A 24,412-nucleotide genomic window follows, 5' to 3' on the forward strand; every position below is an offset into this window, starting at 1 on the left:
AGTAAAAAAGTAATATCTTTTAATCTAAAATTTTCTCTCTTGTCAAAGTTGGTGATCTATTGATAAAAAAAAAAGTTGGTGATCTGATGCCAAAACTATATAATAGCTAGCATTACAGTACTAATGCTTCTGTCTTAGAAGAGAAACTCTACCATCCATCACAGTTACATGTAGCAAGTTAATTAAGGAGGTACATCAGAAAAGTATTATTCACCGTTGAAGCTCGCTAGTAAATATGAGAGTGGTCTCGATCATATCGTTTCATTTTCACTTTGGAAAAACAAGCTTCATTTCCGGACCAGAGTCTCCGCATGAAGTAATGAAGTTTAACTTGACAGTTATCAAAGATTATGACCTCTTCCTTGAAGGGAGACGGAAGAATGGTGAGAACGATCTCCTATCTCTCAACATAATGACACATTGTTAATTAGTGTTTAAGCATGGCTTAATCCAACTAAAGCACAGTTCTGCTAAAAAAAAAAACTAAAGCACAGTTAATTAAGATAATATAGAAGAGTGTAGTTAACTGATTGAGAAGTTATAATCAAATGAAAGACGGTTCTTTTCGGTCATAATAATCACTGTGCATTTATAAACATGCAGAGTTACGTACATATACGTCTCCTTGTACAGAGGCTAAATACAAAATGTACAAGGCATTTCGGCCAAGAAAAAGTTACAATTTTCTCCCTTTTTCTTGCCATTTTTACACTTACTACTTAACCTTGACCGGAAAATTACATCACCTAATTAACTTCCCAAATTAACTTCACCCCTGAAAACACTCTTGAAAGGGTGCCTGGGATTATGTTTATATCTTCTTCTCTACCCTCTACAATAAAGCTTGGCCCCGTACTGCTTGTCTTTTCCACTCAACCAAGCGCTGGAGAAAGTCCATAACCTTCAGAAAAAGAATTTCACAAATAATGTTTATTACAGCGAAAACAACAAGAAATGAAAGATGAAGACAAGTTACAAGTACAACAAGAGCATCTAACACATTTTTTTTGGATCCTCACCTCAGCTGGTTCCTGTAAAGAATAATTTGCGTTGGTCTCCTTTGGAATTTTGGAGACGAGAATGCCAAAACCTTGTCCTCTTTCTCTTAATACCTAATCATAGATTAAACCCCATAATTAACCTCTAATCACACCCACAACTCTGGCTAAGTGAAAACGATCTGTTGGATTGATTATGCTTAGCATACCTTAAACGCATCTTCATCGGTTCGGTCATCTCCAATGTACACAGGGAAAACATCGTTGCAGTTGGCGTATCCTATAAAATAAAAAGATACGCTGCAACAGTTAGTGACTAATGAAAGTAAACCATCATAATGATACGGATTAACGAAGTTATTATATCAACAAGGTCTCTCAGATGATTTGTACAGTGAGTTTAGCGTAACATAATATCAAAGAATAAGTAAAGAAACAGTCCAATGCACAGTTACTCACCAAGTGATTCCAGCAAAAATTCAAGAGCCTTGCCTTTGTCCCATTTGATGGTAGGACGGATTTCCAAAACCTGCATTAGACAAGAAGCATTGAAAGTGAGACCTCTATATCCCACTCAGACCACACACTAAGTTTTGACCAAAGTGAACAAATTGTTTAAGAAATGAAGCTTCAAGATTGATCATGTGTAGCTTAGCATACAGATGCCATATCCAACACGTACCTTTCTTCCTTGGGAGAGTCTAAGCTGTGGATACTCCTTCAACACTGATCTGACTTGCAAGGCCAGTTCACTCCATTTCTGTCAAGGGTTTTGTTCAGTCAGATTATCGCAAATCTGAACTGAAATGCGTTAAAAAACGAAATATCCAAAGGTGATATGCGTACCTTTTCATCAACACAACGGAAATGCACAGAGAGGCAGAACTTGTTGTTCTCAACTTTAGCTCCAGGAGTCGATTTGGTCTTCTCAAGTAGTAGCTTATAAACTTCATCAATCATTGGAAGGAACTCACTAGCTGGCTGGCATAGAACGCCTTGGCCACCCTGAACCGAAAGTAACCATTTAGGAAAAAGGAAAGAGAGAAAGAGGCAAATTTGTTTTTGAAGTATCACTCGGAAAGAAAACTCACTTTCTTGTATTTGGAACCTTTTGCCGGACCTTTAATGTCCATACCATGGCTACCAGCATAGTACAGCTCTGCCAAACGTACAAATTTATAGACCTACACCCCAATTTATAGAGCAAAAACGCCATTAATTCAAGCACGAAAATACCCAAGAGTATGTCAAAGACGCTGCAAAAAAAAAACTTGAAAATAAATGTACCTTATCCCTGCATCTCCCGCTAACTATTGCAGTGGGAAAACACCTGGCCAGTCTCTTCACCGTCTTCCTCATCTGTATTTTGACATGGTAGAAGTTTAGGCGCAGAGATTTGGGAAGAGGGAGGAAGTTTTAGAGAACAAGGCTAAGAACAGAGTGCTTACAGAGTCAGACATATAAGCTCGATCCGGATCCTCGACTATGGGCGATAGAGTGCCATCATAGTCAAGGAACATGACTATTTGTTTCCCTTGAGAAGCTTCAATTATTTGTTCGAACATATCTAAAGCAGATGGATGCTTAAGCTGTAGTACATCAACATCAAAAACCCAGAAATGAGATCACCATTGTCAAAATACTCTGTTCTTAAATTATATCATAAAAAAGTTACGAGTCTGGTATACTCACCATCCAAGAACTCTGGTCCTTCATCAAGCAAGTCGAGGACTGAATATGAGTGGGAGATGAAGCCTTCATTGAGTCCACCCAAGAGGTGATTCTTTCACCTCCGTTAATAATGTCAATGTTCTTTAAGTTCATCAACCTCTTCCTCGAAATGGAGATATACCCACCCGGCACCATGGGAGGCTTCTCCACCGCCGCAGTGAAAACAGAAGAGTTCGAGACGGCAACTGATACCGCCATGTTCAGGATTTCAGCGTCAGCGTCAGACACTACCACATTTTGCTTGGTCATCCCTAACCCAACTGCACAAAAAAAACCCAACCCAAAATCCATTCGTCAATTCAGAGCAACAATTGGTGTATACTGTATAGTCTCGTCTTTCCTCACAAGATCAAAAATTGAAGCAAACCCATTTAGAGAATCTAAGGTATTGAAGCAATACCTTAAAAGATTTCAGAAGATTAAGACCCCCTGGATTGAGGTTAAATCAGAAAACAGAGCAGAGCAAGAGGCAGAGGACTCTGTATCAATGAGATTGGTATATATCTAGAAACAGAGCTAAGCTTCAAGACCCAAAGATAGGCCAATGAAGAATCGAGAAAGACCAAACAAAACACAAAGCCACAGAGCTCTAGAGAGAGAAAGAGAAAGAGTTTCGCTTCGTGTCTTTGTGTGCAAGAAGGAGTGTATGAAATGTGAGAGAGACAGAGCCCTGAATGGTCCATTTATAGTCTCAGGCTCTCAGCAACCCGGATGCTTCCAAACCGAGACCCAAAAACCAGAGGGTCCACCCGAGCTCTGCCTGGTCCCACAGGAGGGAGAGGGCCCTGGTATCCCAATGTGAGCCGCCACCACCACCACCACCACCCTCCACGTGGGCCCTCACCGTTCTCGGCGTAGAGCTCCACAGAGGCACGTATAAGAGTATACACTTTTTTCTGGCGCCGTCTTCAGCCGTCACCGTAACCGTAACTCCCAGCGAGACAGTTACCTTTCGTTTACTTGGCTCCACGTGGCCGACATTCGTGGCCCTGCGCAACCCCGTTCGGTGGGCTTCTGCCACGTGTGAGGTCAAACACCATTGCGGTATTATGAAGCTTGAGACCCATTGGATTGGTGGAGCTGTATTTCCTTAACGAGGTGAAGATGGAGCTGCAAAACCAGATTAAGGAATTGGTGCTTTCCATATTTAGAAAGATGGTCTTCTTGTAATTGTAATGAAGTCCTGTGAGTGAGTGAAAAACAGGCGGCACATACCTAACTAGTAATGCAGTTAAGCAAAACCAGGAGTTGAGGCATTGCTGTTTTCCCTGTCTTAACTAAAAGTTCTGGGACAGTTCTACTAGCACAGGCGATTATTCATGCTACACTTGAATCAGAATGAAGAAAAATAATGAAGAAACAGAGAAGTTAGCTCCATGCCAGAGAAGTTTAGCATGCCACTATGTATGTTCAATCAAACCAACCAGAAAACTGGCCTCAAAACCATGTAAACCTTGTCAGCGCATTCATGTCAAGAATTTGATAATCCTAACGGTGTAGAGTTGTAGGCACTACAAATCTATGGGACTTGCCCTCCTATTGCATAATTAAAATGCACTGCTACCTGTCATTATGTTCTTCACGTGACATAGTCATTCATATTGAATGATTATAAAGTTGTGAAGGTGTTTATGTATGTTACCACTATCTATGATAGTCCAACTTATTGTGTTCAAGATTAAAGAAACCTTCCTGCTTCATTACAATTCAAAAATATATCTTTTAGTAAACGAACACTAGTTGAATTGTTTCTAAACCACTTAACGGGAAATGAGTATATTAAGATTTGAACTTAGCTACATACAAGGATGTACTAGATTTTCACGTACAGAAAATCAAAATGAGTATTGAGATTTGTGATATCAATTCTAGTGTTAAGCCATGGCATATTTCACCTATTTGCCTCATATCATGTAATTCTTGAAGGAATGTCTGTATTACAAAACTATAAATTCACTCCAAACACTAGTGTTATATTTATATCTTGTTTATTTCTATTACAAATTCGTTAACATGTTTGCCCTCGATAGAATTGTATCGGATTTAGCATGTAAAAAATATGCTTACGTTACTAGAGGAAGTGTTTTATCTTTGCATATTGACAAATTGAATCCAAGACATATTTGGTTAGGCTTAGTTGCTCTGATAACCAAAACAACTCAGACGGAGAGTGAGACAACATAAATTGTTAAAAACACAACAGTTTTGCAAATAGAAATAAAAGGCTGGAAAGGACGACAAGAAGTCAATACGTATTCACTATAAGTGAATTGTTCTCAATTTTTCCCATGTGTTCATTTTAATTGTCTACAAACATCTAGCCGTCCACAGACTTCATTCATGAACCTACCTAAAGTCCCAACCGAATTTTCAATATTCCGATCTGTTCAGAGATTACTATGGGAATCCTGGGATGCTTAACTTCTTTGTAACATTATTCTCGCTTTTCATATTTCTCCAATTGTTTGTGCATGGGCGAATGTGCGTGGCACCAATAATGCAGGTTAGTGTATGAAACTCATAAAATTAAGCGAAAATTAACCAAACGATTTGACTTGCATGCCAAGAATGAACGATTCTTTGAAGGGAAAAACATAGATACTGACTTTTAGACTAAATAAAGACCATTAAAATACAAAGTGAATTTCTCATGGGTTGTTCTGTGACTTATTTTATGATCATTTGCAATTAAATAGAAATATTTATCAAAGAAAGAGATTTGATATATATATATATATAATATATACATATATGATCATCATTTGGAATTTCTGACATGCTCGGAAATTGATTTGCTACTTAATTCCGTATTTAGTGGGTATTTATATAGTATTTTATAGATGTTCACATTACTTTTCTGTAGTTAGTACTTAGTATCACATCAACATTTGTGTGAGAATGGAGATCTTCGAGCTAGTACTTTACTACTGACTAGACCATGAGGCTTTGGAGTTACTAAATGCTCTGGAAACTGCCTGCTTGAAGCTTTAAACAAAACAATAAGCATAAAGAAGGAAACCCTTTTGAATCTAAAAGAGATTCCGTGTTCTTCACCAAGTTCTATGTCATTTTTCCAAGCAATTATTTGTTTAAATTTTTGACGAATCATTGTCTCACAGTATTCGCTAATTAACGTAAATACGAACGATTTTTTTCAAGTTCATATACTGTACGCGCCTAGTGCGGAATGCAGACTGTGCAGTTATTAAAGCATCAGGTTTCTGTTGTTAATGAAGGTCTCCTTGTCTTTCAAAACAAAAAAGGATAATATGTATCTGTTGTTAAACTCAGTGGCGGAACTATGTGCAAGTCCGGAGGGGTCCGACCCCCCCCCCCCCCCCCCCCCAAGCATAATTGCAGATCCCATATTTGTAAAGTTAATATGCCATATAGCTTGCAATCTCACAGTATATATAATCTTAAGTAAGTTAATTAACATAAATAGAAATAATGAACCTTATTGAATTCAGTTAATTGCATGATAAGATCAATATGCATGAAGCTTTCAAGTAGTATAGGTTTTTTTTAATATTGCATGGGGTTTGAAAGAGAAATTTAGAGAGAAAAGCATATAAATCATAATTCTTTTGTTATTAAGACTATTTATGATATTATTACATTCAATTAAAGATTTTGATAATCTTCCAATCACGACAAAGAACTCTTCATCCTACTGTGAGGAACAGCAGAAAACAAAATAACATACGTTAGTTTTATCTTTTGCCATCGATTCAGCTACGTACATTATCTTTTCCATAGTTAATACTTAATACACAAGGGTTGTAGTATTTAGCCATGTATTTGCAGTCATTTCAGCAAACCGACGCATGGTCGATGATGGAAGTGCTTTGCCCTAAAAGCCAGAGAGACTGAGAATATAAAGCAAGACAGCAAACTAGTGCTCGCCGTCTACCCAACCAGAAACATCCACGGATCCCATAACCGCATCAGAAAAGACGTGTCTCTTGCACATACACAATTAACAACATAAAGGCTTTGATCTGGACCTCTCCATCTCAAGCTTTACTAGTTTTACTATATTTCTCTCTCCCTCTCTCCCTCTCTCTCTCTCTCTCTCTCTCTCTCTCTCTCTGCTAACCAGCTTCATTCTGCTTCTGTAGTCTTCTACACTTCTGCGACGAGTAGGGCACAATAGCCACGCACGCTGTTGTGCTCTGCCCCGGACAAAGCATCAGATCTCGCCACCCATCGGCCACGTGTTGAGTTGCAAAGCCATGCATACTGGGAATGGTCGGCGTGGATTCGAAATAAAAGAATGGAGACCCTCTGTCACAGTGTCACCTTATGTATTATGTTGCTGTTGTTGTCCAGTTTCGTTTCGATTTTAGGTAAATATTATTTTGGTGATGGAGGAGAGTAATGCTTACGAGGTGGACAGCAGGAGGAGGATTTTGTGAATCTATATTTGCGTGGCCCTGAAAGATCTCCAAGTCCTGGGAGAGACCATGGAATACGAATTGAATTGGCCTGGATCAATCTGGACAAGCCTTGAGTGATGGTGATGAAACGTTTTGATTCTCTGATCGACCACTTTGTACGTAGCACATGGCTTGTAGAATGCGTGATGTCAAGCAAAACATGTAAATGGTTCGACCTGCCTTGTCTAGAATCTACATTTCAACGTCTCGTTTAGAATCTACCTGCCTTGGTTAATCAGATGATTGGATTATACACTTTATACATAGTCGACCTTACTACCACCTACCATGCATATTTTTAGTTTATTAACCAATTTGCGATGTTATGTTTCGGCGATAGATATTAGTGGTGGATCAGAAAACATTTCTCCTTAATATGGGCAACCTTTATACAGTACACCACCTTTTTGTTTGCTCCATTTATTATAGCTCCAACTCCTTAACTAACATCTCAACAAGAACTTGAGTCGGACGCTAAATTAAATAAGACGATTGTTTTGGTATCTTTCTTTTAAATCGATAACTATAGTCAGTGTCAGAAAAGAGAAAACGAATCTATGAGTAGGGGACCACACCTGCAATATCAGAATTTCATGAAAGAGGGTGATAATTGATATGTTTACTTCTCATGCATATATGTGAATAAAAATCTATAGTTGGCAAACAGCAGCAAATATATTCGACTCAATTTTAGTGCAAATGCACAGTTGGGGCTCGACTGAAGTAAGCAAAGTCAATCGAAGAATGTAGAAAGTCATGAGTGCTAAACTTAGCATTTGGTGTCTGCTTCAAATTAAACCTCCGATGTTTCAATCGTGCAATATGTCTCGGCTGTTTGCCGCAGCTCATGTAGTACTAATAATTTGCGGGTTAAAACTAAAAGGAGCAATATTTGGGTCCGATTGGTCCAACAGACTTGTCAATCACAAACAAAACAACAAAAGTCCTCTTCTTTATACGCGTGCGACTGATCGACCTGCCCTCTTTTGAGGTTTACCCTATTACTTAAAACGTGGGTTGACTAGATCTTGCCCACTTGTAAACCCGCCCGCAGCTTCAACTTTGAAGTTTGAAGTAAACAAAAGTGCTAAACAGGTATTAGTCATGCACAAAGACAATCGTTTAGTTCATGATCAAACTGAGGAGGAAGAGGTTTGTATAGTTTGGTTGCCAGCCAAGTGCCAGATAAATATTAGGTGCATTATATGGTTTCTTTTGATGCGAGTGTGACTATGAGTAGGACCCAAGTAAATTCACTTTGCTAGTGCACAAAATCTCAATTGTTACAAAGGTTTGTAAATTTAAAGTCTAATCTTTAATGTAAAAGTAAGGTTTTGTGTGTTGTTTCAATGGAAAGAATAGAAAAATGTGAAAAAAAAACTTGTTTATGGCAAGAATCGAACTTGTGACCTGGGAAAAAGATTTGAAGCAGACTCACCACTTCACCAAGAAGGCTGATGAAACTATAAGATGTTTAACCTATTAGAGTCTAACGTGGCTCCGCCCCTGCCCAAGTGTTGTCTTCGGATATTAGTTAAAAAAATAATGAAAGGACATCACTATTATTTTAGAAATTTAATTTTTTGTTCTTATATCAATATAATCGATCAATTGAAGAAGAAATAAATAACCTCCTCATCATAGAAGTTTAAATGTGTTATTTGAGTTAATTAAGTATCGACACACAAAATACATACGTGCACTAGACTAAATAATTAAGAAATGTGATTTACTAACTAGCTTGTTCTTATTTAGAAAATATAAATTATGCTGAAAGGTTTAGAACATACACTGTAAGAAAATATGTGTGTTTTTTTTTTTGAATGGTTACACCATTAGAAGCCACAAAAGTATTATGACCTTCGTCCGTTCTTTATGTCGACCGTTTCAATGGTTTTACCCTTTTCAATTTGTAGGTAGTTTTTACATCTGCAACATATCATACAACACCATGACTATAATTGAAGTTCTATAAAGACATTTGATATTGATGCCGTAGTTTCTATAGTGTTTTTGGCTTTTGATTAGGTACATTACCTACCTGGACTAACTACAACCAGACACTAACTAAAGGTTGGACGAAAAGCAATAAGATAGGAATAATAGATACGAAAGGCCGACATATACTCCATGTATAATTCGTTTTTGTTATCAACAAACTTTTCCATAACCAAATCCTTGAACAGGTAGAGGCAGAGGCAGAGGCGGATCTAGGAACCGAAAGTTGTCTAAGCTAATTGCTATGGACATATTTTGTCTTTTTAGGTTTGGAACCTAGTCGGAGGCTTATCCTCACATTTTTTTTTAAATAAAAACATACAACGAGATGGACATAAACCCGAGCTCTGTGATTTGAAAACAATAAGCATAAATATGCTTTAAGCAATACTAAATTATCTAAATTGTGCCATACGAGGACTTAAATTAAACACTTTCTTAAATTAAGAAACTAAGTACGTCTACTATAAGATTGACATGATTATGTACATGCAATGAGTCAACTACATTAAAATTTGATATAATGGTTTTCTTATTCAAAGCTCCACATATATCTGATTTTTATACCAAAACATTATATTAGGCAACAATCGAAATTAATCAACTTGTAATTATCAAATTCCATATCTCATTTCAATTGAAACCCCTAAATAGACCAATTTCATCACAACCTAAAATTGAAGAAGCGAGAGAGATGAGCATACCTGATACCTTACGTACGGGCAATAGGATTAAGAGAAGATAGCAATCTTATTGGAGTAGATAACATTATGCACTTCTACACAAACGTCGACGACGACTTCGAACCCTCAATGACGTCGTTCCAGACTTCCCGAGCAACAACAACCGCAACAACTACTCTTGTTGATAATTTGGTTCTGGGTTTTGCTCACTAACACTACCAATCTGCATATCTACTCATCTACCATCAATCTGGGTTCGTTCCTAAATTGCTGAGAGCTCCTTGAGTCATTGTCGTAAGGGCTCTAAGTTTTTTTTTTTTCAGGTAATGCCTAATTGCCTGGCAGAGGCAAGCGGAGAGCCGGAGATGGAAGCAAATTTGGTTGGAAGGTTGCAGCAGAGAGCTCCTTGAGTCATTGTCATAAGGGCTCTTAGTTTTTTTTTTTTTTGGTAATGCCTAATTGCCTGGCAGAGGCAAGCGGAGAGCCGGAGATGGAAGCAAATTTGGTTGGAAGCTTGCAGCAGAGAACTCCTTGAGTCATTGTCGTAAGAGCTCTTAGTCTTTTTTTTTTTGTATGACTGCTGACCTGCTATATATATATATATATAGGGTTATTTTTTTTTTGTGAAAATCTTGTATGGGCTACAGCCCAACCGACCCTTCAATGGGTAGAGGTAGTATCGAACATGACCGGCTCATCTCTCTGTACGTACGTGCATGGTTTTTGATCGGTGCGGAAAGCTTGACTTCATTATTTGAGGTCACTTGGCTATATACAACAGTATGCTTAATCCGAGTCAAACAGATGAAGACAATACGTACCTTGATCGCATTTTTCTCCAATTCAAATCTAATTCTTTCAGCAATAATCATTATTGAAGAGTACTAAGTATAGAAACTTATCGATCGAGCTGTATATAAGTTTATGTAAAAATTGTTTGGGGGACAAGAATGTGCTTTCTTGTTTCATATACAATTAATTAACATATCTAGGGTGCCTTCTTAAAGGAAATTTCTAAATCAAATTAAGGTGACGGGCACGAAATTCATAATGGTTTTATGTTGATCGTACGTACTCAAGATTAATTAGGTTATTAATTACGAGGATATATAATAAGTGATGGTGACAATGGTGGCGGTAGAGATTCCACGATATCGAGAACGGCGGAGTCAGCCGATCAGGAATAGCGATTGCTCTGCAACTACAATATCGAACGTGAGAACATCTCTAACAGATTATGCATTTTAAAGAAAAATGAGAATTTGGAGAAAAAAAGTCTATTTTCACTCCAACAGCTTTTCTATCCCATTTTAAAATAGAGAAATTGATGAAAAAGAAGAGTTGATTCTCCAAATTTGCATAATCAAATATTAAATGCTTACACTTCAACAACTCAAACTTATATTACAATTAATAGAAAATCTGTAATAAATATTCTAAGTCAATAATATGAAATTATGAAATATTATATGGTTATAATAAATAAGAAAATAGAATATTTAATTGTTGTAATCGATGTAAAAATCTGCAAAATAAAGAAGCTGTTGTAGTTTGAACATAAATTTTTTGAAAATTTTGAAAATTACTTTTCTGTTTTATAGAAAATGTAGAAAAGCTATTGGAGATGCTTTGAGTGAGTGATCAGGGTGGCAATGCTAATTATTAGACTAGAACTAACCAAAAGAATCACCATTCTACCATATAAAGAAAATTACGTACCAAAGGAAATGTTGCTATTAGCCAATCTCCTTACTGAAACTTAACTCTGATACGCCTACACAGACGTGTCGGCATACGTATACATAACCAAGTCCTTGTCCAATTGCTCAAAATCTAGATGTGTCACCTTCTGAAACATCGGCTAAATTCCTTTCTTGCTATGGTTAAACTGTCAACTTCTGATGCTGAAATCAACATGACGAGACGAACTCCCAAGATTACAACTCCAATTAGACGTCACTGATGATTATTAGACCGACTTCGACAAGAGTAATGAGAATTAAAAACCGTTGTCAAAGACTCAGAGCTGCTCAACCTTAATTTCAAGACCAAAATTCTTTTGAAACGTGCATACAAATATATAAATAGATATTACATATGTTATTTTCCTGTTAATTAACCGGTCAAGCACGAAAGCTTCGGTTTAGATTCCTGGTCTGAATACGGAATGGAAGCCCTAGAATGGCAGTTGACAGGTAACTAAACAGAATAACTACCGCAACTATCCCTAACCATATCTTCAAACTTTCGGCCCAGAATTGGACCCCACGCGTTTAGATAATCTGCCAGTTGTGGGATACGACTGGAGGAGATAAGGCGATGTGGGGCCCAAGTCAAATCTGCTTTTTAGGGTTGAGGCCAACAATTATTGGAGGAAGAGGAACCCTAGCCCTAAAATTGCACGGATTTCTCGTGCATCTATTATTATTCACATATCGATCACTTCCAAGTTCCAACCTGCCGTTTGCGTATCTCTGTTAAACAAAATCGTAGCTACAACGTAGCTAGCTTTGTTCAAAGGTACAAATACTATTTGACCTTATATGTATGTGTTAAGGATATCAATATATATTGTACTATAGTGATGTACGTTCATGAGGAATAAGATCGATGAATTTCTAGTTTCTTTTCCGTTGTGTTAGATTGTTAAAGCTTCGTTCTGGTTGACAAACTAAAAGTATGCCAAATTTTAGTGTATGATAAAAGTTTTGCTCTCTCGTTTTTGTTAGTTTTGATCTTTCTGAGCGGCCTCGAATTCGATTGATTTTGCAAAAACTTAGCCATTGCCTCCCGTCGTATCAAACTCAAACATAATGTGTGAGGTCCATGCCATCTTCTAAAGTGAAAATATCATAATATCCTTTCGTAGGGTCATTAATTGTTTGTATTGATGTACTGCTACTTGAGATATTATATTTTGAAGTAATTAAAGTTACTCATGGAAAAAGAGAATTGCAATGCATGGTATCTTTTGGCAGTTTGTAACATAACATAATTATGTTGTGAAAGAACGAACACACGTCTATCCGTTTTGGGTATAAGTAAAGAAGTGCTAAGTTTTTAATTAGTCTACAAATGGAGCACTAATCTAAATATTATATCGATCTGTATTGAGTTATAGTACCATGAACTTTAATTTCTCCAGTTGTAACTTTGAATAACTATTGAACATGCATGCTTAAATTAACCTTATCAGACCTTATCGTGCTGGAGCACTACACTCCCAACATCTACTATAATCGAATGATGAATAAATTACGATAATTGTTGTTCTCTAATAGCTATATATTAACACCTGACCGATAGAATTTCCTGAATAAACAAAAACAGATCATTGCAAGTGTTGCTTGGCTTCAAATTTGGGACCCAATGAAACTATAGGAAAAACAAACTTTTCCCCATCCCTTTATTCCTATATATAATATGATCATTTAATTGGTTCGTTTTTATGTCTGCTCATTTGAGAATATGCATTCATATATATGCGCATCAACTACTAAACTGGATTGTCAATTAACTATACTTCGCAGGTGAAAGTAGGTTTGATGTAACTCAAGTTCTCGACCGTTTGTATTCAGTTAAGTATATATTCTCACAAATTAGGTCGACGTCGACTTCTATACGGGGTTATGAGGAGGTGACTGGTGCATAATAGATCGATGTTTTATCAAGGTATATCATTGTTAATTATTTGACTGCTGCAGCCTTTATATATACTATAAACTACACACGGCCTATGGGTTGAGAGTCAGAAATTGAGTAGTTATGGAGTGAGTAAATTTGTGCTCTCTCCGTTTTTCTCTACATATACAGAATATTTTTTTTTACATATTTTATTTTTTACCATTATAGGTCTGATATTTTTTGTGAGAATATATGACAGAGGGGCATATTTAGAAGTTCGATCACAATTTTATTAAATTCTGGCTACTAGCTTTATAATAGTATAGATATATCATAATCTCAACTAATAGGTAAGTAATTCTATAATTTTACTAGAAGCTTTACTTAATTCTTTATTATGTAAGTTCTGGCTTGAAGAATTTCTTACTGTAGTGAGTGTTGAAAGGATCGGAATGCATGTGTCACACGTATCATACACTGGTATCAATTCTATATCCTTTCATATCACCTCTCTCACTCATACAATCTTCTTTTATATATGTTATCATAAACTTTCTAATCTTTAAACTAATCGTTTTTCTTATGCTTTAATGATTAGGAAATATCCTGGAAAGCAAACTAAAATGCAGGGAAATGACTATTAGTACTATCAGCATCTCACCAACTTGATTAAACTTTTGAACTTTGGATTTCCTAGTTATACGAATTAAACACGAACACTAACTTATATTCATTCCAACATTACTATTGACTTCTCATAAAATAAATCACTTTTGACACCTTAAATTAGAAAAAAAAAATCACCTAAATTTTCAAAATTAAAAAAAAAACCGATTCTTAAAACTCGTTGCTTATAATGTTGAGAGTATTTACAGCTTTGCCATTATCTATATAGATCAACTCGCATCAACCACCAAACCTCAGATCTTTTCGAATTTTCAGTTCCGTACCCAACATTGCACATGCAGGCGACCCAAAGTGAGTTCATGAGCAGCGGCACGAGCAGAGACGGAGGAAATCGCCTGCGAGAGATCTGACGCAGCGAAGTTATAGTAATGAGGATGATCACCGAGTCTCGGTTGTTTTCGTCAGGGGAGGTAGAGAAGGTGGAGGAGTGTTCGTGCTTGATGAAGTAGATCGATATGGTGACAGTGAGTGAGGATTCGGTTAGGGATTTGGATAAGATTGTGGAAGTTTATGGATGAGTGATTTCGGATTAGGTGGAATTGAAATGGGTGAAGGAGAAGTACTACTGCATGCGCCAATACATATACTTTGCTATTTCACCACTCAAATTTCCTACCTCTTTATCTTTAAGAATCACACCAACTGTCATTCCACTTGTCACAAAACAAAATTAGTGTGACTGAAAATGTGACCGGTAGTGTGATTATCAGTTTACCTGTTACATTATTTGCCACATTATTCGTCACAGGTACAAGTGTAATTTGTATGTCACACTACCTGTCACAGAACAATGTTCGTGTGACTGGTGATGTGACTGATAGTGCAGCTGACAAAATTTTGTGTGATTGGTGGTGTTTTGTATGATAACATCATTGTCAACATTTGGATCGTATTTGTTGATCTGAGAAGTTCGAAATTACATAACAATAAACAAATGTTCGTTATTTCTAATCATTCTTTTTTTTTCCGCATTTCTTCTTTTCACAATATAGTCACATAAAGTAGTATGACAGGTAGTGTGACTTGTAGTATGACAGGTAGTGTGACATGTAGTGTGACATGCCGAGATAAATGTCTATATATGTGAAAATATGTTAAAATTCAAAGGAAATTGGTATGAGTATGCTTAGAATGAAGAGAACAACTAAAATTAAGGAGCCTTGAGCTCCGGTTTTACCTGAATAGCTTGGAGCACCACCGTGGGCGGCGACAGTCCCTTGTGAGAGTTTATGCGCCTTGTATGGTGGTCTGTTCGAAGTGGGTATGGTGTCAAATGAAAGAGGGGAGAGGGGTCTTTCAAACGGTACTAACCACGCTCAAATCTATCGCTGGACGGCAAAGTTATGATAACAATTAAAATAAGAAGTAAAAATAAAAAGATTGTAAGAAAAGGCAAAACAATACAAATTTTTTTTTTAAAAGTGATTGTTTTTTAATTTTATTTAAAGTTTATTGACTATTTTCTAATTTACAATTAAATGAGATGATAATTTTATAATTAGAAAATATTAATTAATTTTTTATAATTTTAATAGTCATTTAGTACTAATTTATAATTTTTTTATTTAATTTTGTATAAAGAGAAATGAATATAGAATGCTCGTTCAGTAAAACGGTGTTATACATGCATGTATATATGAGAATATACTAAACTAATATATATATATATATATATATATATATATATACACGCGCTTCAAGTTACTAGACAAAACGTGTAGGTCTTTGTTTTGGTCATAAATCTATCTCCAACTGTTCCCATATATTTTATAATAAAGAATGGAGAAGAAAACTCAAAATCTACAAAAATGAGTATGTTCGGAGCCTCTAACTCCAATAACGGAGCAAAATAGCCAAATTTTTCCTCAAAAAGATATGTTGGAATTGCTCTTAATAATTTCAAGTCCGTGAGGCCAACAATTTTATGAATTTATTTCTCATTAGCCTTCATGTTCGCCTGTTGTGCACGTGTGCTTGTTTCTATATATTTTTTTCATATTAGTTAGTAATTATTAAATATTTTTGTTTATTTTTTTTATTTAAAATATTACAATCATATTCTTCGAAATCTTATTTAACTAAATCTGAAGTTTAATAAACCATCGGCCCTATGGGTATTTCAAAAATTTAACCGTTTCACTTTTTTTTATATAAATAGAAGATATATATATATATTTGAAAAAAAAATATCACACGCATACACACACGTATTGACGTATAACTCGATCAATCATCAGAAGTCAAAACAATAACAGAACCATGGCTCACGGAGAACCGTATCAGTGTCGTTGAATACCAACCGCAACTTGAAAATTAAGGTTTTCTGTAGATTGATTTTCAAACGAATGCTCAAAATTCTAATGGTTTGTGATGAGTAGCATTATACTGCGGCAAACTTGGACTTTAGCTAGATACCTAGAGCAATGATTAGTTTTCATTGTTCTTGTAGGACATTCATTAGAACATATAAGCAAAACCCGGTCATGTCCTTTAATTTAAGATTAGTTCTTATCATTCACTTAGAAACGTACGTTGTTCAGCTTCATGTTCATGTTCATCTTCTTCAATCATAATCTGTAAATGGCACCCCTATAACTTATCTTAAACATTTTTTTAGTCGGCATATAAATCCAATCGTGTCCGGTCACATTGCTATATCTAATATCTTCATGTCATTCTGATAAGGAAGTTATGCCCCTTTTTATCGTGTGATCTTGAAGGCTCCCATAATTACATGTGTTATTTTTTTGCCTTTTTATCTTGATTTCAATTGGCTTTGAACATTGATCGATTTTTTGCTATCATTGAGTGGGGGAAAGTGAGATGAACTAGATTTGGGATAAAACCCTACTTTATATCTTTATGGTTTTGGCATATCCCTTAACCATTTTGTAACTGAAACAGTTGATGATTTGATTTAACTGGGACCTTCCACCTAAGGTCCAGGTCGATCGGCATGATGGATTTCCAAGTGGCCAACTGCCCTGTAGAGATTAAATTAACCATTGAAATTGAAATGGAAACATGTAGGAAAAAAAAATCCTTAATTAATTTGGTTATAAGAAAATGTTTTGGTGCTACAATATGTCGTTGTGTCATAATCATATGTGACATGTCACGTTATCTTGTCACGTCAAAATTAAATAATTACAAAACGTCATTTTAAAATAAAAAGACAATTATATCCTTGTTAATCCAACTGCTTTAGATAATTATAAAAAAAATTCTGCTTTTTTTTCAATAATGCTTTTAAAATGTAATAAAAAAAATTCAATATTTACAAAGTATGCTTGAAATTATATATATATTTGTGTGTGTGTGTGTATTCCGAGAAAAATATAGACATGTGAGCGCAAAAAATATATTTTAAAATAAAACTATATATTTTGTTCTAAATAATTTTATTAGAGATTTTTCAGACTTTTGTAACTTAATTAATGATTCGATAGAGAATATATGGTAATTGTGGTCATTAATGATAGTCATTAATATATTAAAAAGTCATGTATAAAATTTGAAAACGTTCTTGATATATAGGGCCCCAAAAAGATGGAAAATTTCTTTTATTACCATCGTAACATATATACGGTATTAATTAAGATTAGAGTATACATGAGAAAAATCTATTTACGGTAAATTTATTTTTTATATTAATTTAGAATCGTTAAATTAATAAAGATATGATGGTCTTTTAATTTAAAAATGAAATTTTGTGATTATTTTTATTATTTACGTGGTTAGGTGATGTGACATGCAATATAAAATTATAGCGCCCTACCAGTACTCTATATTGTTTTGAAGGCATAGCAACATTCCCGAATACGGCTTGGTTCTTCAGTCGCCAAATTCTTATTCATGAATGTTGTATAGGTTCTCTATTGAATGAACATTACTTAAAAAAAAACAATACCAGATTAATTCTTCACAATAATAGAGCTTGCATGTTAACCTCCTTTTGGACTTTGATTGTTTTGACATTCAACCTTCCACATGGAGAGTTTGCCATTGGTACGACATAAAACAGCCAATTGATCAAGGACCATTTCCTCTTCAAGTTATCGATCGCAATATGATGCCTAATATTCGTATCAAAAAAAATATGATGCCTAATATTTCTCATAATGAGGACATATTTCCATTATTAAGACATGTAAGATCATTGGATATGAGAGCATAGAGTTAGGCAAATTAAATCTAAAGTGTATTATTGCATAGCGCGGCGCATGCGCACCAGATTACTGTTTGGTAAGTAAGAACATAGTCGATGAACTTGGCATGATTTCAAAGCATCAATTCCTTCTGAAACTTGCTGTACGTCGACCTTCTTTGAACCTCGGAATATATATTTCTGCAACTGCAAGAGAGAATATGGCCTTGACAGATGATTATTCTTGTCAATTAAGACACAGTGTTGTTCAAAGTTTCAAAAGATGAATAGTTGACTAAGTTCTTAGTTTTTCAACCTTATGGGTACGTTTAGGTTCCCAGTTGAACACTCAACGATTAAGAACCGAGGGAGGTTCAAGTTGCACATGGATTGCGAAGTCAAGATTAATTTCAAGTTATTAGACAGGTTCATAACTTCATATGATCGTGCATATGTATAAAACATACCACATGCAATTTTCTGTTGAAGTGATTGAGAAGATGAAGAAAGCATGCGCGTTCCTTTTATCTCACTTAGGTTTGTGGTAGGTGGCGAAGCTCTATGCTTACCTATGTCAAATTCGCATGCAAAACGTTTGGGATCTATCAAAATATACCTAATACGTATCTTATATATATGGCATAAATGCTGATTTGCACCCCAAATTTGGTTGAAATTGTCAATTTGCACCCCGAATTTGTATTTGAGTTAATTTACCTCCTAAACTTGGTAAAAATTACCGATTTACACCCTGAACTTGTATTTGAGTCAACTTACCTCCTAAACTTGGTAAAAATTGCCGATTTGCACCCCATTTGTTAAATTTAAATGTTTCTATTATACACATGAGGGGTAATGTTGTCATTTTCTATTTATATTTTTCTTAAAAACAAATAAAAATATTCTTTAAAATGAGGATTATTTTGTTAATCAAATTATTTATTTACATTTTTTTTCTACCTACTTAACCCTACTTTGAATTATATATTCAATATACCCACCCATTCAAATATAGTGCGTTGTGTATAAATATATTTTTATATGTACACATTGTTGGAGAATGAACAAAACGAGAATAATAACGACATAATAGAACAGAACGTAACCGTTTATTGATTGATAATGAGGCCAATATATAGGCATTACATAACCACAATCAATAGGATTCGGAGTCCTAATCTATTACAGAGATGCGAATCTACCTCTAACAGAAAACCTAATAAGGCTAACACACAATGGTAAAATACTAATTCTCTCAGAACACACATTTATTTTTAATTTTCAATGTATTTATTTATTTATATTTTTTTAATATCTTTTAACATACCATATCACATAAAAATAATAAATATATAAATCAATAACTTGTTTCGAAAAAACAAACATTATAGCAAGTGTTCCTCTTAAGTTATTTTATTAATTTATTTCATTATTCAATATGAATAAATATATAATGACAATACTACCCCTTAAATGCATGACATGTGACTTAAAATTGGATTGAAAACATTAAATTTGACGGATAGGGTACAAATCGGCAATTTTTACCAAGTTTAGGAGGTAAATTGACTCAAATGCAAGTTCGGGGTGCAAACTGACAATTTCAGCCAAATTTAGGGTGAAAATCGGCATTTATGTATATATATATATATATATATATATATATATATATGTATATATATATATATAGAAACTGATGTCCGACAAAAAAAAAACTGATGTTTCTTCCTTGAGTTATCAGTTCATTTTATCGAGTCATATGTTTCTTTTATGCAATTGTTGTTCCTGGCAATAGGAAATGGGTTAAAGCTGAAGATAAATCATATATAATGGAAGACAGATTCATTTTTAATGAATCTGGGGCAAAATTTCATATGAAAAGTGTAATTCAACAATTACTTACGTAGCATTAACTCTATTCCGACACAATAACAAAATGCTTAAGACGAAAAAAATTGAACCAAGTATCAAAATGTTACGAAGCTGGGGGTCAAATTCTTGAGTGGTAGAAAATGGTATGAGGATGCAGTTTTATTAAGCTAATATAGACAAGACACTTTAGAGTGGAGTAGTGGGGCAAAAACTTTTGTCAAGTAATTGCACGTACGAGTTTTCAATCTATGTGTTGCTTTCACGATCAACCTTAGAACATATTTATATATATATATAGCATATCCTATGTCGATTAGGGAAAACGTAACACTATTTCTAACAAAAATTACTAATAGGCCGATTACATTTTACTGCTATGTTCTCGAGCGAGGTTGCAAGGACCTGAATAAGAGGTTGCAAGGTCCTGAATAATTTCGATCAGGTGCCATTTTGTGGGGACTTTCCGACCACACTAGCTCACCGACACGAATATATAGCAAGATTAGTTAGTTAGTTAGCCCTTACTTTAATTTGGTTCAATTTATGGTTCTGTTCCGGGAGAATTATTATTCTACCCTTGTGTGTGTCTTAGTCTAATAGGTTTCCTGTTAAGAGATATATTAGCATCTCCGTAATAGATTAGGACTCCGAATCCTACGTGATTGTGGTTTTGTAATGCCTATATATAGGCCCCCATATCATTCAATAATACACAATTATTTCATCCTGAAATTATCAGCACGTTGCTCTAAAACCCTGAATTTTTAGAGCCCTAAAAAGTTTTTCTATTCTCCGCCGCCGTCGTCTCTGGCCTCCGGCATCTTCCAGTTGGCGTTCCTCGTCGATACTGCCCCTGCATGGTCAACGTTTGCAACTCACGTGGTTTTTAAATTGGTCGCTTTTGGGTTACATGGGACCCCAATAGTACTACATTGTGAATTTGGACATTAAAATTTGGAAAACGGACCTCGGAACGTCAAAATTGACGTCGTTTTTTCCCGGTTACTGTTCCAGCATTTCCGGAATGTTTTCCGGCGTATTCGCCGCCTTCCGGCCATTTTACGGCGTTTCCGGCACCGCCATCCGGTTCCGGACGGCGTTCCCTGTCAGAGCTGAAGTTACGGCCTCCATACCGGCCACCTCCGGCCGCCGCCAGCTTCCGGCGAGTTTTTTCGACGATTTTTTTTCGTTGTTTCTCGTCATGTTTTCGGCATATTTCAGCAGTTCTTGCTGCCACGTTTTCCTAGTCCAAATTTCACCCGGTTTTGAGTTAATTTGACATGGTTTTCCGGTTAATTTTTCGGTTTTCTCCAAGTCGTTTCATAGCTCAAATGATTTTATTATTATTGGTGACCACCCGCACCAATTGAATGGTTTTTACCACCCAAATTGTTTGGTATTCAACTGCTCCAATACCATGTTTTTCCAACTTTTGAGTTGAAGAATGTAGTTCTATTGCCATGTGATACATTCGATGGGATTGCCATTTGTTTCAATCCCCTCTCTTACAATATCCTACGGCATATTGTGTAGAGAAGTTCACCGCGTCGTTGACTCTCTTAATCTTCATTTTGAGAATGTCCCGCCGTGAAATCGAGTGTCTTGCTAATTGCGTAACCACCCACACTGTCCTACGGTGCATGTAGTTGTTTTACGGATCTCGTGTGGAGATTGTGTTCTATATCTTCGTGCCTTGCTAAGTTTTAAAGGCCATACATGCCAATGATGGATTTTCATCTTGATATTTGTGTTAAGAATGGAGAGGAATAAATCTGTCAGATTTCATTTACAGTATCTTTTTCAAGCTTCGACAGTAGCTTTGTTAGCATGCAGGCATAGTTTTGCTTGCCTGCAGTAGTAGCTTTATGTAACTCAATATTCTTTGAATCATTGGTTCGGTTTTATTGTCTTCTCGGTTTTGACATGATCTTTTTTTGGTCATTTTGAACAAGATATGATGATTCGAGTTCTTTGAAATTCACATTATCATCTATTTTTCATGTTCACGAAACGATTGGAGGACCACCTCACCCATGCTCCACACGGTGAGGCCAAGCCTATCCGTGCCATGCACGGTGAGGCCGAGCCTGCCTATTTCGGCGGCTCCATAGCATTAAGGCCATCGGTGGCGGCATCCCCTCCTTCACAGGAGCTTGTGATGCCTCCCGTGTTTTCTAATGCCTCCATGGTAATCTCTGATGCCCATCGCTCATTTTGCAAAGCTTGTTCTTTTGCAAGATTTCAAAGAAGTCCTTATTTTCTAAGACTCCAACCGAGAACATTTCATTCTTACGAAGTATTTAAGGTGACATTAGTGGACCATATCCAACCGAATGCGGACATTTTTCGATATTTTTATGGTATAGGTTAAGAGCATCGACGCGTTGGTCACACGTCGCTTTGCTTTCCACAAGAAACGTTGCATTCGCTAAAGTTTTTAGCTATGATCATCATCCTAAAGGCTCACCACCCTTCCTATCCTCTCAAATCTATTTGAATGGATACCGTTCGAGAGTTCACCCCCACGACTTTGATGATTTCGTTTTACATGTCTACTGGGATCGTCGTTGAACATATTATTCCTCATGTTCATTCACTGCACGATCTAGCAGAGCTCGGACTTGGTTATGGGTACTAACATGCCGATGTTTGCATGGGGATATGTAATGATGTTGCATACAGCAACACTTATTCGTTTCAGACCCACAACTTGCCAAGCGTTTAGTGCGTACCAGATGGTCTCTGGATACAGTCCCAACGTTCTTTTCACTAACGCCTATTTGGTTAAAGTTGTTTATGTGCCTCTATTGTAGTTATCTCAATGGGTCTACTTGAAACGGTTAAGTATTCTGGTTGGTTATGATTTATGAATCACCAACACTTGTCCGCTATTTCCAATCTACAACCGTTGATCTCTATTCTGCGATATTAGCAGACGGTCACTTTGATGAGACATACTTCCCGTCGTTAGGGGGAGATATGGAATGCTCCCATTCCGGTTTTAACGCCAGGAATTGACGTGGTGTGGCACTATGTCTCATTAAGATCCCGCACTACTCAAAATGAGCAAATGTGCAACACATTATCTACCTCCAGAAAGTCAAAGATTCGATGCTCAATGACTTTACCGATATTGCGAAAGTGACGAGATCGCACATAAATATTGTGATGTGCCGGTAAGGTTGGAACTCTCAGAATATGAGAGAATTTCATATGACCTGGTCCTAGCACCGTTGGCACCATCCCTGACAGTGGGAAAGAAGCCGGCGATGGTACCATCGTACGCTGTGGTGTTTTCGGCGCCCGTGGTATTGCACCACAAAACAAGGGCGGCAAACGCAAAAATGGACTAGTAAGGGTCATAGCTTCGGTCTTGACTCCTGCCTAGATGAGGGGGAGACCATTATTCTCTGGAATCAAAACCAGAAAGAAGCGAGATGCGTAGGCACAAGTATTTTGCCCATCATCAAGAGATATTCTCTAAACATGTGTATCAACTAAGTTTCTGTGGGACGCTACAGACTCCTTTTGTTGATGTTAGAGCAGAATAGAAATCTCACGAATTGATCGTATACAGCGCGCACGTGTGTTTAATGAATTGATCTCCCATGATTGATGATGTATTCGCTTATGCTCTTATTCCGTTGTAAAGCATCAACGATGAGCAACTTGACCGAAGTGGAAAGAATCAATACAGGCTGAACTAGACTTGTTATGTTAGTCGTTGTTCGTAAGTGTAATGAGAAAGATGAAGTCATACGATATATGCAGGACTTATGGCGCAAAGATTGTCTCATTATCCTAGTATTGACTATGATGAGTTATATTCTCTCGTTATGGACATAATTGCTTTCCGCTACTTGATCAGTAGTAGTGTCCATGAAAACTGATTTGCAGCATATGATAGTGGTCATAGAATATCTGTAAAGGGATCTTGACGCATATATGAGAGTGCCTGAGGGACTTTAAATGCCTCTAGACCACGAAGAGCTTATGTAACCAGATTGCGACGTTCGAGAGAACGTAGTACAATCGGTTGCAAGAACTCATACCCATATGTGTTCATATGAAAGCTAATTCTTGATTCTCTATTCCGTCTAAGTATAGATGATGAAGAGATTCAATGAACTATACATTCATACATGTTAGTGTTGTTGAGACACTATTTCTTTCATTATGACGTGATTAACTATGCGCCTATGCATTGTCATTGGACTTGCATTGCTTCTTTGA

General features: G+C 36.2%; 1 protein-coding gene across 1 annotated transcript; it reads right to left on the minus strand.

The window, feature by feature from the left end:
- Positions 1 to 522: 522 nt before the first annotated feature.
- LOC126784445 (probable trehalose-phosphate phosphatase J) lies at positions 523 to 3,357 on the minus strand. The gene is made up of 11 exons (XM_050509941.1): positions 3,130 to 3,357; positions 2,691 to 2,989; positions 2,447 to 2,587; positions 2,286 to 2,357; positions 2,090 to 2,182; positions 1,845 to 2,003; positions 1,681 to 1,758; positions 1,458 to 1,527; positions 1,208 to 1,278; positions 1,020 to 1,112; positions 523 to 901 (listed from the first exon to the last, which is right to left on the minus strand). Exons 2-11 carry the CDS (start codon positions 2,976 to 2,978, stop codon positions 833 to 835), a joined length of 1,134 nt encoding a protein of 377 aa, XP_050365898.1. The 5' UTR covers positions 2,979 to 2,989; positions 3,130 to 3,357; the 3' UTR covers positions 523 to 832.
- Positions 3,358 to 24,412: the final 21,055 nt, after the last annotated feature.

This window comes from Argentina anserina, chromosome 1 (assembly GCF_933775445.1).
Source record: "Argentina anserina chromosome 1, drPotAnse1.1, whole genome shotgun sequence".
In the NCBI taxonomy this organism is placed as follows: Eukaryota; Viridiplantae; Streptophyta; class Magnoliopsida; order Rosales; family Rosaceae; genus Argentina; species Argentina anserina.

Bases quoted from the DNA above. Each gene is read 5' to 3' on its own strand.
- LOC126784445 (XM_050509941.1), bottom strand. From the start codon at position 2,978: ATGACCAAGCAAAATGTGGTAGTGTCTGACGCTGACGCTGAAATCCTG. The intron at 2,004-2,089 runs GTGAGTTTTCTT...CTTTCGGTTCAG, and splicing joins AAGGTTCCAAATACAAGAAA to GGTGGCCAAGGCGTTCTATG. The intron at 1,759-1,844 runs GTACGCATATCA...AACCCTTGACAG, and splicing joins TCCGTTGTGTTGATGAAAAG to AAATGGAGTGAACTGGCCTT.